General features: G+C 39.4%; 1 protein-coding gene and 1 long non-coding RNA gene across 4 annotated transcripts in view; one reads left to right on the top strand and one right to left on the bottom strand.

Moving 5' to 3' along the window:
• The first annotated feature begins 254 nt into the window (after positions 1-254).
• Positions 255-7,034, top strand: LOC144701977 (P-loop containing nucleoside triphosphate hydrolases superfamily protein). Of its 2 annotated transcripts, none has more exons than XM_078573818.1 (23): positions 255-465; positions 937-1,106; positions 1,200-1,329; positions 1,423-1,581; positions 1,668-2,141; positions 2,318-2,415; positions 2,488-2,644; positions 2,731-2,800; positions 3,101-3,177; positions 3,361-3,414; positions 3,496-3,576; positions 3,661-3,772; positions 4,054-4,140; positions 4,210-4,385; positions 4,450-4,611; positions 4,680-4,787; positions 4,863-5,021; positions 5,095-5,178; positions 5,259-5,464; positions 5,534-5,635; positions 6,348-6,457; positions 6,527-6,678; positions 6,744-7,034. In XM_078573818.1, the coding sequence occupies exons 2-23, from the start codon at positions 943-945 to the stop codon at positions 6,954-6,956; spliced, it is 3,135 nt and encodes a 1,044-aa protein (XP_078429944.1). In that variant the 5' UTR covers positions 255-465; positions 937-942; the 3' UTR covers positions 6,957-7,034. The 2 variants fall into 2 exon arrangements, with proteins under 2 accessions (XP_078429944.1, XP_078429947.1); XM_078573821.1 differs by having other exon boundaries at positions 896-1,106.
• Positions 7,035-9,760: 2,726 nt separating this feature from the next.
• LOC144713759 (uncharacterized) overlaps positions 9,761-16,258 on the bottom strand; it is a 7,097-nt gene continuing 599 nt past the window's right edge. The window contains exon 2 of one of the 2 annotated variants that reach the window (XR_013584150.1): positions 9,761-10,054. This is a non-coding gene — a long non-coding RNA (uncharacterized LOC144713759). The remainder of the gene's footprint in view (positions 10,055-16,258) is intronic. The other variant, XR_013584166.1, reaches the window with a different exon arrangement.

Genomic DNA, 16,258 nt, shown 5'->3' with positions numbered 1-16,258 from the left:
GTCACGTGTCAAAGAGGGCCCGATTTCACGTGACAGGCTGCGCCAACCTGGCTTTCAAGTAAATAGGTAATTATTAATCAGGTAAGGTGATAAAATGAAAAAGCAGTCACGACTGTTCGTGGCCGTTCAAAACGGAAACGTCCAGCTGACGCCGTCACGGCTTTTTCAAATAATTTATGAAAAAAAAAAGGTAGAAACTTAGCTTTAACGTCTGTTGAATAAGCCGTTATATTTAATTTGTCTACCCAATTTACGCCGACTTCGTACGCTTCTTCTTCGTCGAAGTCCTACCAGTGCGGACTCTGTGCAGTTCTCTACTCCTCTTCGATCTGGCCAGCATTGCGTTATCCGTGTGATTTGATCGTGAAGTGCTTGGAATTCTGATTGATCATGCGCGTCTTCACATCCTGAGGGAGCAGTTCGATCGATCGTTCTTGCATCGTCTCGCCAGCCGTTTGCATATCTGTATGTTTTGTTTCGTCCCTCTGTGTAATCTGCATCTTGTTGTTTCTGTTATCCGCTGCGTGATCTAGGTGAGGGAGAGTTTTTTCTGTGTTTTCTGTTCCGTGTTTTATCTGGAAATCTTTGTGAGTTTGACGGTAGGCGATGGTTTTGTTCACTTCCGCACGGTCTTCAGATTTGGACGTTGGTTGCAGGATGCTTTTTGAATTTATCGATCGGATTTGGTCCCTGGATGAGCTTTTGCGATCATTCTTCTGTGAAATGTAGCTACCTTGAGGTCCCCCGTTCTTGAATTCTGGAACAATGGTGATTCGAAAACCGTTGTTCCATCCGTCTGGATAAGATTCGAGGGTATATTTGCGATCACATCGAATTCTTATCTGGATAAAATTTCTTGTATCTTTGTTCAGAACTCCATGTCTTGCGCGTACAGGAAAAATAACGGTCCTCATTGTGATTTCCCTACTGCTTCAGGCAGAAATGGATGGTGTACAAAGAAAAGGGAATCCAATTTCGTCCTCTCCTGCACAAACTCCGAGATCGAGTGACAAGTCTCACAGGGACTATCGGTTAAATGATCAAAATGGTTTCGTCAATTATAAGAATGACAAGGGGGTCAACATCCAGGTCATTCTTCGATGCAGGTAAGTAATTCACTTCAGTTTTCCAGAAATGAATATCATGTTCTAACTTTTTCTTTATATTTTGTTTTCTCTTACTGCAATTATTTGTACCAGACCTCTGAGCGAGGAAGAAAAGAGATTGAACACTCCGGTTGTCATTTCATGCAATGAGCACCGGAGAGAAGTTTCCGCTGTTCAGAGCATTGCAAATAAAACGATAGACAAGACTTTCAATTTCGACAGGGTCGAAACTTATCTCTTCTTCATCCTTGCAATTGCTTACAAGATCATGAAGATTTTTGAAGGTTTGACTCGGTTAACTCTTGATTCTCTGCAGGTGTTCGGACCAAGCTCTCAGCAGAAAGATTTATTTGATTCAGCTATCTCCCCAGTTGTGAACGAGGTGCTTGAGGGCTATAACTGCACAGTTTTTGCATATGGCCAGACAGGCACGGGGAAGACATATACGATGGAAGGAGGAGGAAGAAAACCAAAAGTACTTTTCATTTGTACTTTCGAAGTAACAATATTTATATTTTATCACATTTATACATTTAACCGTAAACTTTTGGATTTGTTCAGCATGGAGAGTTCCCAAATGATGCGGGAGTAATTCCAAGATCGGTCAGGCAGATTTTTGACACTCTTGAGGCTCAAAATGCAGAGTATAATATGAAGGTCACATTTCTCGAACTCTACAACGAGGAGATCACAGATCTTTTTGCTCCAGATGAATCGAAGTTTGCAGATGAAAAATCAAAGAGACCGATGGCTCTCATGGAGGATGGAAAGGGATGCGTCTTTGTGAGGGGTCTGGAAGAAGAAATTGTCTCCTCAGCCAACGAGATATACAGAATACTGGAAAAAGGGTCTTCTAGAAGACGAACGGCTGAGACTTTTCTGAATAAACAAAGTAGTCGGTCACACTCCATTTTTTCAATTACTATTCACATCAAGGAATATACGCACGAAGGGGAAGAGATGATAAAATGTGGAAAGCTTAATCTCGTTGATCTTGCTGGTTCTGAGAATATTTCACGCTCAGGAGCGAAAGATGTATGTTCTTGTTTTCTAAAATCTGTGGCTTAGTCTATGACGTACATTTTTTTTTTGGCCTATCCGATTCTCGGACACTCTTTTCGTGAGTAGAATACGTTTTCTGGAATCAAATCAGCTGTAAGTTCATACAATGAGTTCCAATCCAACTGATAATAATTAGTAAAGTATTTCAGGGCAGAGCACGAGAAACTGGAGAAATCAATAAAAGCTTGCTTACACTGGGACGTGTGATTAATGCACTTGTTGAGCATTCTGGCCACGTACCCTACAGGTTCTTTTAATTAAAATAAGCTGCATTATTTTGTTTGAATACACCTATTTATGTGTAACTCTGTTATGTCAGGGATAGTAAGTTGACCAGATTACTTAGGGATTCATTGGGAGGGAAAACAAAGACCTGTATAATTGCGACTATTTCACCTTCTATCCACTCTCTGGAGGAGACTCTGAACACTCTGGATTATGCACAGCGGGCAAAAAGTATTAAGAACAAACCAGAGGCTAGTAATTGTCTCAGTCCATCAAAGAGCACATTTGCATAGATATATCAGAAACCCCGGTTACTAATGAACATTTTTCTCCGCAGATTAATCAGAGATTGCTAAAATCTGCAATGATCAAGGATCTCTGCTCTGATATTGACCGGCTCAAACAAGGTGGGTATGGAACTTAACTGCGTAAAACTTGTGGGTCTGTTAAATTCCATCCGTCTTTTTTTTTCACGATGCTAAACATTCTGAGCCAGGAATCTAAATCTCAATGGCAAATTTTGCGTCTTCCATGTCATGTATTCGCCCTTGGACTATGCAAAATGCAACCATTTTGAATTTCCACTTAATGTCTTTCTTCCCTCCGAAAAAAATCATTGCGTACATCAAATTTCTGAGTCTATTGCAATCATCTCTGTAAACGAGGTTCTGATTAAGTTGTGTTTTTTCTTTTTGTGGTTTCATCAGAGTTATATGCAGCTCGAGAGAAAAATGGTATCTATATACCGAAGGATCGCTTCCTGCAAGAAGAATCAGAGAAAAAGGTTATTTCTTTTAGGTGTATTTTCAGTCTAAGTTGATGATAATTCCTTCTATTTTATGTTCGCTCTCATCATCTTCAAGATAAATAAGTTTTGAGGCATTTGTTGTCATCGAGTTTCTTTTCTTCATTTAAGTGACAGAAAGATGATACCCAAGTAATTCTCGTGTATTGCGCTTTGTTTTAGGCTATGGCAGAGAAGATTGAGCGTTTGGAGCTCAGCTTGGAATCCAAAGACAAGGTATGTATGCCTAAGGCGTTGACTTTTTTCCCATGGTATTCATGGAGTGACTATATTCCATTACGTTTGTGGATTGAACAGGAATTGGTAGGGCTTCAAGAACTCTATAATTCTCAGCAGCAATTTTCTATGGAGCTAAGTAAAATGCTCGACAAGACACAGGTGAAATTGTATTTTTCTGGGGAATGATTGAAGTCAGCTACGATAATTACAATTTTTATTTATCTTCCCAGTTATTTTCTGCAGAGAAAACTTGACACTACGGAGCATGCCTTACTAGACCTTGAGGAAAAGCATAGGCAAGCGAACCGCACAATTGAAGAAAAAGAATACTTTGTGTCCAATCTCCTAAGATCAGGTTACTTGTCTGCGTCATCACTTCTTCAACTAAAAAATAAAGTTCAAATGTCTAACTCAAGATCCCTTGAATATTACTTGAAACATAGAAAACGAAAATCCATAAAAATATTTCATGTTTCGGGGGTAAGGTTGTAAGAACTGTGAGAGATCGCCAGAATTTAAAATTTGAAGATCTGGAATGCTTCAAGCTTGTATTTTTTTACTCAAATGAAAACAATGAGAAAGAAAAACGCCCACTATATGAACCGACCTCTGACAAGAAGATTTTATCCCTTGCAGAGAAAGCAATTCTTAACTGTGCCTTCGAGCTAAGATCAGGTCTAGAGAGCGCGACAACAGATATATATGGCTTGTTTGATAAGATAGGTGCGTTGTCCTTTCAATCAATTTCCCTCTATCTACATTTCTTTGATGCTTCTGGTCCTCGGTTTGCAGAACGCAAAGATAAGATTGAAGAGGAGAACAGAATCATTGTTCAAAGGTTCCGAAATGATTTAAATCAGCGGTTGCAGTCCTTGCACGAGACTGTTTCCATCTCTGTAACACAACAGGAGAGCCATTTGGAGGAAATGGAGAAAGATATGTTGAACTTCATTTCCTCCAAAACTGAGGTGTGTTGATTCAGATGTTTGTGTAAATGAACGAACTTTAATTTATTGATTTCGACTTATGAAGGCTGCCAAAGAAGATCGAGGACGGATGGGTAGGCTGAGAGACATGTTTTCCTCTGGAATCAGCTTATTTAATGAATTAATTGATGAACTGGGCGAGAAATCTCAAAGAATGTTCAAAGAAGTAAATGGTCAAGTGTCTGATCACCTTTCCACTCTTGAAAATGTGAGTATAAGTAAACGTTTCCTCATTAAATTAATTAATAGTTTTTGAGAGTCCTTTCTGCACTTCAGCGGTTCAAGGGGGTTGCCACAGAGGCAGATCATTTGTTAAATGAGCTTCAAGATGGGCTTAACAGCCAAGAAGAGAAGCTGTCCACACTCTCACTTGAGCTTCGCGCGGTGGGACTAATCTGTTTCAGTTTATGTTTCTGCACATTGCTCAAAGCTAACTTCTTTGAATCTCTGAAACCACAGGGTTTTGTCAAGTATTTAGAAAATGCTCGATCAATCACCAACGTCAGCACAGAATTCTTCAATTCCCTGGACGCTCATGCTTTGACATTGATTTCAATTTTAGAAGAGGCTCAAGCTTCCCAATCACAGCAACTGTTAGAGCTTGAAAAAAAGTTTGAGGTCCATCTTTTAAGTGACCTTGATTGAATCCTCAGTCTGGTATGATTATTTAATGTCTGTCTTTTCACTGCAGGAATTCGCCGCGAATGAGGAGAATGAATTAATTGAGAGAATAGCTGAGATGCTGAGAAGCTCAAACGCCCGGAAAAAAGAACTGGTAAAATCATCTTCTTCTCGCTAACATTTTACGGTTGCAAATCGTATTTTAAATTAGAATCTCTCCTACATTCTTCACAGGTGAAAACAGCGGTGGATAGCCTTCAAGAAAGTAGTGTTATCAGAAAGCGCAGGATACAAGAAGAAATGTCTACAGCTCGTGATCATGCCTCCCAAGTTAAGAGGCAGTGGAGCTCATACTTGGAGCAAACCGAAAGGAATTACAAGGAGGATAATGCTTCAGTTGACCGCGAGAAATCCGCCTTCCATGATGGAATCAACACTTGGTAATTACGGAGTAATTTCACCAATTATAGTAGATTCGGGCTCTGAAACTTTACCCTCTAAAAATGCAGCATAACAAAAGCCATGATGGGATCAGGGCAATGGAGAAAGGCCGAAGACTCCATCCGCAGCCTTGCAAAGGAACATGCAGACTCCATACACTCCATAGTCCGGTATGGCCAGAACGGAAAACAATATACATTCTGATTCATAGAAGTTTTAAATTCGATAAAAATCATAAAATTAAATTTTCATGCATTCATCTCCCGTCCCATCACACACTTCCCAAACCGATGGGACAACTTTCTCTTCCTGAACAGAAAATACTTCCCGTCCTTCTAGCAGATGAATTTCCATCTCATCTGATGTCCAAGGTTCCAGACGAGACCCTTTTTTGTTCCCAGAACAAAAAAAAACCATCCCATCTGCATACGTGCACTATAAAACCACATAGTCTCAAATAACGATACCTGATGACGGGACAGAATGTAACGAAACAGTAAGGGAAGGGACAGATGGCAGGTTCTCATTCGTCCCAGAGCCTTTGACGGATTAATCATCATAGGATTAATCATTACCTATTATAGTGGTTAATCATCAGTGTTTGAATACGACCAAATTTGAGGAAGGCGAAAATGGGGTGTAATTTTGTAGTTGTTGTTATTTTCGCCTTGATCAAATAAAATTTTTAGTTTTATACTTACTCAGGAATGTATAGTTTTGAGTAAGGTCGTCTCCACAGGGATTGGCACTTAGAGGTATTATAGGATTAATTATCATAGGAGTAATCATCATAGGATTAATCATTACCTTTTATAGGGGTTAATCACCAGTGTTTGAATACGAGGAAATGTGATCCAGATGTTCTATTGTTTTGGCGATTAGGGATGGACTGGAAGCCAACCTTCAAATAGGGGCAAGGTTTTCCTTGGTTACTTCTTCAGTGGTCGATGAGGCACAAGCTGCCACAGGAGATCTCCTCTCCTCCATAGACAGTAAGACAGCAATGAAAAAACATGACAATACATTGAAAGGTTAATTTATCCTCCATCGTTCATCTGCAGGCAATCTAAACACCGATCATGGAGCATGGGAAAGGCTCAGCTGTCAGATTGGCCCCTGCCGAGATGGGCTGAGCAGGCTGAGAACCGGGCACCATCAAATGGTTGTGGGAATCACAGCAAAATCAAAAAACTGTCTTGAGGAGGAATACTTGGTAAATCCTTTGCTTAAACTCCATAACAAGCATTGTGGCTCACCCAATTGTTCTTCTCTTCGAAGGCTGACGAGGTGACTTGTGCCACCCCAAGAAGACGGGAAGTGGCCCTGCTGACCGTTCGATCGATCGAGGAGTTGAGGTCTCCGCCCTTGGATGAGCTGTTGACTAATTTGCTGGTCAACAGAAACTCAAAACAGCTGCACTCTGCGCATGAGAATGGCGTGGAGCTGGCAGCCGCAAGAGACCCCAGGCTTCCTGTCACTGCCTTCAATTAGTGACCAAAGTAAAAAGTTCTCGCCTTCTTTTGTTTTCTGTTTTTCCTCAGATTTATTCAAGATGAGAAGATTCATGAATTCGAGGTGATAAGTAGGATGGGATGAATGGGTAGCTGCAGTTAGGGTTTGACTGTCCCGGTTCGGTCCAGTTTTCTGGCATGGACCTAAACCTTACCTCTAGTTTGCTCCAGTTCCTGTCCGGTCTTGTTCGGTCCCAGTCTTGTCTGTTACGAGGGGTGGCGGAGGAGCACGGGGGTGGCGGAGGCGTTGTGCGCATGGAGCAGCGGCGATGAGCACTTGGGGTGGGTGATGGGAAGGGCGACGGGGAGGGGGATGGGTAGTGCGTGGGATAGGGTCCGGTCCGGTCTGGTTTTTTGGCATGGACGTAGACCTTACCTGAAGTTCAGTCCAGTTCCGGTATGGTCTTGTTCGGTCCCGGTTCGGTCTGGTCCGACCAGTCCCCGGTCCAAAATGTCAAAGCCTAGCTGCAGTTGATCACATAGAGTGAATCGTAGAGGAAATCTAGTGATGTTTTCAGCTTCCACCTCTGTATAGTAATTCAGGATTTTTGTTAAGCTTTGCATACATGAAAATAATTGTAGAGTGAGGAAAGGTGCATGGTTTTGGAGATAAACTTTGGTGAACAAAGCTCAGCAGAACAGAATTTTGATGAGAACCTTGATCTAGGTGTGTATGGGGGTAGAGGGATAGAGGGTAGTTTTATTGGTATTAAGAGTGGATTGAGAATAATCTGAGGGCAGGTTGGATGTAGGAGACAGGGATCGACAAGGGATGACCAATCTGAAAATTCGGCGAGGTAGAGATGATCAAAGGGGACAGAGATGAGAGGAAAAGACAAGGGAAATTCATAAGGATAGACATAGACAAGGGAAATTTATTCGGCGAGGTAGACATAGACGTCAAGAGGGGAAGAGACAAGGGACTTCAACTTCATTCCTCTTGGTTGCTCTCCTAGAAGGAGGGCTGCCTTGTTCAAAGAAAATTCATAAGGATAAAATGACCAAAATGCCCCTGATGGGCTAACAAGAGGAAACTAACCTAAATAAATTGGGGATCGTATCAATTTTAAATAAATGAAGACAAAACATTTTGTTAAATCATTAAGGGTTATGAACCTGAAGTTGGGAGAAAATTAATAGATTTATACACAAGTCTGAAAAATGGGGTCCCTTGCATTGTTGGGAATTTACTTTCTCTTGAGGAAAAAACCTGTCCAAAATCAAAACATCATTTAACATGGATCTTCTCATTTGTCATGATAACAATCCCATGCATATAGGTAATTATAATTTTTCATTTTTTAAGTTATATTTATAATAAAATATTGCTTATTCAACTTTTGTAATTGACATGAATTTGGTCGTATCGATATAAAATGTATGCATTGATGACTAAAGAGAGAAGATCATAAATAATTTTACAAATTTCTAATTAGGATTCTAAGTATTATTTAAACTAATAAATTTTAGTGAATCCAGAAAACGAAATATTCAATTTTTTCTCATAGTTTTGTGTCGCTCAGAAGTAGGGTTGGAAATTTGGGACTGAGGACCCGTTTGACCGGACCAAACTATGACCGTAGGTCTTCCATTTGAGGGTGGACCCGTTGGTCGAGCAGGTTTAGGTCCAAGGGTCAGTCGGGACCAGATTCGCAAGTACATTATTAAATATTTATTCAATATTTTTTCAAAAATTCTAAAAATGTATTAAATCCAACTCATTGGAGAGGTTTTATTGAGCTCAACATAGCCGCCATAATTTGACCGTGGGCAGCCACTTGATGTAGAGGATTTATTCTTCGAAAGCATGCTGCAAGAATACATCAAAATAGTTCTCCATGAAGAAAGGAAGGGGTGTAGAGAAAGACCAAGAGGGGGAAACTGACAGGGGGAAAGAAGGGAAGGGATGAGAATGGGCATTCATTACTAGCAATTCTAAAGCTCTTTATGTTGATATTCAACTTAACCATCAACATAAATTTGCTACTTCGACTTTAACATTGACTAGGGTTTAATATAAGATAAGAGAGTTTGAAGGTGACACGTGACAGAGATGACGGTATGAGACACAGTGTTGAAGGTGCTGTAATTAGGAGTAAAGTTGTGGATAAAATGGAGGACGATTGTGATTTAGGCTTTTCTTAGACAAGGAGAGAGGGGACACGTGACGAGATTGTGACAACGTTGGTGATATGTGAGGGGGATGGTCAATGATAATATATAGGGATGAGGATGGATGATGATGGATATGATCTATCCAAATAAATGTATTACATAATGATTAATGTAAGGAAAGAGACTAACCATAGATCCCTATGTTTCATTGAGATTATGGTGTCTTCCTGATGTAGATCAGCCTCCCCACTTCTATGCTAACCTTCTCCAAGCACTCAAGACACCAAGACACTCTTGATGGACCTTCAAAACTTCACTTGCTTTTAATCTGCCTCCCTAGGAGGAAGTGAGCTTAAAGATGTTTTTTTACATGATCAAGGGTTCAATTTATAAACATATGGATAGATAGAAGACATAAAGACGAAGCTACCCTTAACATTTCAGCTCAATCTAAGTTCTGGATCATTGGATATCAAGCCTGGAAGTTGGATGATTCCTAGCCGTTGATTTAATCCAAAGATTTCTCTCTCCTCATCCTCATCAGCACCGTCACGTCATTATGTTAGGGTTTTGTCTCATCCTAGCATTTAATGCAATGATTAATTGTGATTCTTTCCTCGTTAGTTGAGATTTACGGCTCTCAATCGCGCTATGTTTAACGCCCAAATGGAGAACAAAAATACATCAATTAAATATATATTAATATCTATCTCTCAGTAGACATGGCAGCGCGTAAGCCTGCATCACATCAGCTCATTTCCCTTTTAATCCAATAAGAGGCAGACACATGCGTAAATACACGTGCGTGCCATGTCTACATGTGATGCCATGTGTTGTTGACACGTCACCCAGGTGCCATTGTTGACTGGTCAAGAAAAAGAAAGAAAAAACCAATATTTTAATTCCTCGCTCCTCGGTTTCCATGTGAATTTATTGCATCTTTTTTAATTGGGCCATGTCACCCTACACCAATAAAACTTAAAAATTAAATCGTTAGCCTTAAATGCCATTAAGGCATTGCTAATCACAATGCCATAGTGGTTTAGTTAAATGGCTGACTGTCACCAATCATTATCCTTAATCAATGTTGGTCGTCATTCAACGAATCGAACAGTGACAAGTGGCGTCACAAAAAAATTCTAAAACTCATATTAAATTAAATAAAGGCCCAAGAAATATAAATAAATATAACTTTCTAATTATAAAAAATAAATTCTTTAAAATTTTAATGTAAAAAAATTCTAGAAAAATTATATTCTGACTCAAAATTATATTCTTTCAGAATTTGATGTCAGAAAAATCTCCAAAAATATGTAAAAATTCAAAACTTCAGAGTATCATTCTAAAAATAAATTTAATCATTTTAGGATTGATAACATGCACATATATTCAATTTAATGGAACTAAACATGTAACTGTGCTTAGATTAAGCTACTAAAATGCATGTTATAATGGGCCCCGCTTTTTTCTCCATCACACCTTGTCCTATTCTTGTCTTGCACCTCCACTCAAGTTCTAGATCATTTAACTCAAGAGAATAGTTAATCTCAAAATAAGTTGACCTTAAGAAAGATCAACTATCAATAAATCATATAATTATCCTTAATTATGAAAAAATTAAGGGTTTGAGGGATTGACATGTCCATATAAAAATTTGCTTAAAACAATGACAACATGCATCATTATGTATGAAATTAGGCCTTAAAAGCATGAGTATGAATATGTATATGCATGTACATGATGCATGTTATCAATCATCATTGATGATACATGATCAAGAGTGGCAGAGTTGATGGTGGCACGAAGATGGTGAAATGACCTTGGAGAGAGGACAAATATGTGAGTCCAAAAAAAGATGAAGACCACTTTAACCTTAGCACCAAACGCCCAACGGTTTAGTGGCGATGTCTCTTCACAAGTATCTGATTATCACCCCTTCAATCTCTCTCTCTCTCTCTTTGAATGAAAGATTTTAAGTTCACCAAAGGCCACGTGAGTTCCATAGGAGATTTTAAATGAGCAAATCACTCTACTAAGGGTAATTTGGGAAAAATCCAAGGGTACCCATTTTACGAAGATGAGTTTCTATAGATCCGAGATAGTGGATGGATAGAGGAGGTAAAGATGGAACTACTCTCATAATTTCAGTTTTTGAATGCTTCTAGATCTTTAGATATCTTCGTCTGAAGTTGGAGCAATCCAACTGATTTGATTTTTTCCCTCATCTAGGTTTTTTCTCCATCTTGATGTGAGATGGATTGATAACATAGCTAAAAAATTTAGAAATGCCTGAGAAGTAATAAAACTCCTTTAAATAATAAAAATGAATTTAATTTGTGAATTTAACGTCTGAAAATTCGATAAGAATAAAATAAAATTTTGCAATAAATTACGATTAAAATTTCAAGTATAAAAATTATAATAATATTTTAATAAATGCAAGTGTATATTTTTTTACTCATAACATTATTTTATTTCTGATTTAATGCTAGAAAGTCCATAAAATACCATAAAACTGAAAAATTAAAATTTTATTTAAAAAATAATAAACCTGCACAAATATTTATTTAGATAGACATTTATAAAAATATTTTATTCAGGAAATTAATGCCACATATTCTCTTAAAATACAAGAAACGCAAAATCTGAACTTCATTCTTAAAATGTGACATATCAGTTTAAGCCTTAATAACATGAATTTATGATATTTCAATGAAAATATGCACATAAGTACATGGAATTAATACACAAAATTAGCACGTTCAGATCCAATTAAGTGATTTGCACATAAAACCTACATTCAAGGGGATTAGAAAGTTGGGTCCTAGAGATCCTTGCCATTACGACCAGACTCTTACAAAAAAAAAATCAGAATAAGGTAATAGGGAACCTAGGTCTAAAATATTTTCTATCACCTAATTCCCTAAAAGTCCATATCTTCTCCATCAATTTATCTTCTTTATATTGCGCTCTTCTTTCTCATTGTCGAAGAGATTATGATTCAAAATTTCCTATTCCATAGTGGAAGATGAAGGCTTTAGAATATGTAAGGTGAATTCATATAACTCATAGAATCAATGGTGGGTTTCCTTTGATGCACATATGCTTATCCTTTACCTTAAAAAACTCCATTGGTGATTTAATAAGCCCATCATCTCTATCTATCCCTTGATTAGGTATTCCTCGCATAATAATAGCGAATACCTTTAGTAAGGAAAGTTGTTGAATTCGTAGTGTTTAAGAAAACTCATAATGTTTCATATAATATAACATAAAAAATCCAAAGGGTGTGATATTTCACTGGATTACGTGAGTAGCCATTAATTTTGGTCAATAACACAATACTATCATTATCATAATGCATAGAAGCATACCAAACATGTAGAAGTAATACCACCATTATCATGCTATCGTCCTCCACTTGCTGATGGAAATATATGTGGCCAGCAAGCCAATCACACATTCCACATCTCATTCTATGACCATTAATAGAACATAGTCCTTATAGTGCATGTGTGATGCGTATAATGAAGTCCATGAGTACATGATCAGACTTAATGAATTAGGATGAGATCGTAATACATAGATCACTAGTCTTTAAGCATGTGTTCTAAACATTCCTATTCAAAGGATATGCGAGAAGGACATCGAAGTATTCGGATAGAATAACACTATCTAGCCTCACTCATATGATGAGTATGGCCGGTCCCATAGCCATTAGTGTGGAGACACTAAGGATATATAGTGGGTGCTCTTTAGTGGAAAGAGTTCACTGAATTGATCCGTACGAATCCCTGAATGGTATTATACCGAACTGTCAATCAGGTCGATTCACATCATGGTGGTGTAAGTGGTCCTTAGACCTGAGACACCAAAAACGTCTTGTGGACGGGCGGTTTTACTTTGACTATGGCCAACGAGTCTCTAATCATGGGATTCTAAACAGTCTTAGTTCAAATACATCAAGAAGTTTGAGAATATGATTGAGTGGTCAAGATGGGATTGTCCACCCTTGGTATAAGAAGTGACAACTCAAGGAAGATGATGCGATGAAGTCCTTGGCCAAGGCAGTGAAATATCAGAGAAGAGTTCTTCGATGATTTCCGAAATGCATCATTACTAATTTAGATGACCATTTAGGGTTTGACAGTTGACCATACCCTAAGTCGTCCTAGGAGCGTCAAGCGGATGAGGGAATATACGTACATGATAACTGATGATGAATAGGTTCCATGAGCGAGTCGATACACACTCCTTTGTATCTTCTTGAGCACGATGTGTAGCTTGGCATCCCACGTGTTAGAGATTCAACCTATCGATTAGGTTAAATCGATCCGACATTAGTTAATCTATATGATGATATACTTAATTAATTTAGAAGGCCAATAAAAGTTATTGGGCCACTAGAGTCATTAACTAGACTAATACATGGCCTAGAGGGTCACATGCAAATGGTCTTTTGGACATCAGAAGACATACTTAAGTTTTGGGGATTTTTATGAAAAATACACATTTAGTATAAATAGGGACGACAGAGGTTGAACGGGGCTCGTCAATGAGAAGGAGGGTATCTGATGTCGAACGTTTTCGGGGACATCATCCGACGGTACTGAGATGATACTCTGAAACTAATTTGATGGCAGACGTCGTCGGGGACATCGTCCGGTCGGGTATCGAGACGATGCTCTGATACCAATCTGATGTCGAACGTTGTTAATGACATCGTCCGATGGATAAATCCCTAAGGATACGAAACTACGCGGTGCGAATGAACCTAGGAAGATGTACGTGCATGGCCTAAGACTCGAGGGGATTCACCAAACTCCCAGCTTTGGGGCAGGCGACGGGTGACGATGGCCATGACGGTGACCTTCTGACACTCATCGGAGTGATGATGAGGACTACGACGTTGAACGAAATAATTCTGTTGACACTCGCACGTAACGGATGGGCTCGACCCATACCTAAGAGTTCACTCGTGACGTAGTTTTCTCGATATAATCTCTCACCTATTCTAACCCAAGCGCGGTGGAGTGCAACCAAAAATATATTGAAGGACGTAATATAACTCACGAGTAAGGGAAACGATGTAGATTGTCGGTGGCAGCGTTCGTCGTCACTGTCTTCGTCGGTGCACAAGCCGATGCGGGCAGGTTGGCAGAGGCGTGCTGGTGTCGGGCACGACTTTGCTCGACTGGCGGCGGCAAACGCGGCCAGTCGAGCAAAGTATGTGGAGGGTGGAGGCGAGGAGGGCGCAGCACGACAGCGCAATGCATCCACTTTGGAAGGGCAGCATTGTAGGTGTGAGCGGTGATGGCGACTCCCGTCGGCGAGAACTAGCTGGACGTGTAGTACACGGATGCTACAGCCATCAGCGGGTCAAGTGGCTAAGAAGGACAGACGCACACCATGCAGTGTGAGAGGCCAAGAAGGAGCGACGCTCAAGCATGAGTTCAATCGGCAACTCTGGCATGCGGGGCTATGTCGAACGACTGGTGTGCATAGATAATGATCCAGCTCATGGTTGACTCATTGACTCCAGAGTGAGTTGCCACGTGCGCATTGACCAGGGACGTCACGCGGGCACAGGTTCATCGCAACACCGAGACTGGACAGAGCAAACACGCTCGCAGCACCGGTGTGTCTCGATGGCTAGCGGACTGACGCTGGGGGACGACCAGTTGTCCTACAGCGAGTCAACGCCACGAGACACACGATGTAGCTGGCAGCTAACAGCTGTGGAAGCCCGATAGCGACATCATCAACATTGCGTCAGGCATAACGGATTGCGCTAGAGGATTCTCGTGTCCCCTTGGTGATGTATGGCGGGCAGAACGTAGGGGGAGTCCCTCCTCCTCCCTGCTTCTTCCTTTCCCGTTTCCTCTTCTTCCTCCTCCCTCTCCTCTCTTATTCTCGTTGAGATCAGCGGGAGAACAACAAATTCTTCAACACTAAGCTCTGGTCTGATTGGCTAGGGCTCCATCGTGCCCCTTATATAGGGGCACGATGGCCCTTAGTAAGGAAAGGGGAGCCCTTAGTAAGGGCTATAGTCCCCTTACTGGGGGGGAAGTTCTAATACATAGGACCTCCCCCCTCTAATACAAAACTAAAATATTCTGACATGGGTTTGACGACATGAATGCGACAACGCAAAAACATGACGTGACACATGATAGACACGAAAACAACACAATGACGAACACTAACACATGAACAATATAAAATGACGAACTCTCAGTATTTGTTAAATGAGGTCTTTACGTGGTCCTTAATAAGTCTCCTATAAACTTCAGTTTTTCCGCTGAGAGCATAGAATTTTCAGGATACACCATTACATGATTAAACAATTTGACCTAAGGTTATAAACAATTAATTTCTCTATATTTAAACTTTTAAAGTTAATATTTTTTAGAATACTTAATTTGGAATGTATTAAAAGGGTGATGGAAATCATAATAATAGTGCCATCGGGACATCTGAGAAAGTAATATTTAAGTTCCATATTTAATGAATAAACCTTTGGTATGTATATTTTTTCCATACTAGAAAATCTTCTGTAGTAAAGAGTCTTCAATTTATTAATATACACTCTTCATTAAATTAATCTTGAACCAAATGTATAAAAGATGACACTTAGGGAATATATTTGCTGAATCTATCTACCACTGGTGTGATATAAAATTTGAAAATAGAGAAATAAATAATTAATATAATTGTGTTTGATTCTCACAATTCTTTTTTATTATTCTATGTAATTTTATACCATTTCTTTTTTCTTCAAGTGATTGGGGTATCTCATCCACGATGGATCTGAGCATCCCTTTTTCATAAGGTTAGTTAGGTGAATAGTGGCTAATAAAGGACACGACCCTCATTTCCCTCACAAATTACAATCTTGTAGCCAAATGTATACCTCTTTATTTTTTTTATCAAACTACTCCAAATAGGAATTTTTGGCTCAATATTCTTCAAAGCTTTAAAATTCTATCCAAATGATATTTACATAAATAATGTGCACATAAAAATATCTTTTTAATCAAAATGAAAGAATTTCATCTTCAATGAAGTCAAGTCAAGCAGGGTTAGTCATGAATTCAATAAAATATCTTCCATTATTCATAGAACTTTGGGAAAGATATTTAATAGGGATCATGATAAAACAGTGGC

The sequence above is a fragment of the Wolffia australiana genome, chromosome 1 (genome assembly GCF_029677425.1).
Source record: "Wolffia australiana isolate 7733 chromosome 1, ASM2967742v1".
Classification (NCBI taxonomy): Eukaryota; Viridiplantae; Streptophyta; class Magnoliopsida; order Alismatales; family Araceae; genus Wolffia; species Wolffia australiana.
Note: the sequence above shows the minus strand (reverse complement) of the source record. Positions and strands in the feature narration are given on the sequence as shown.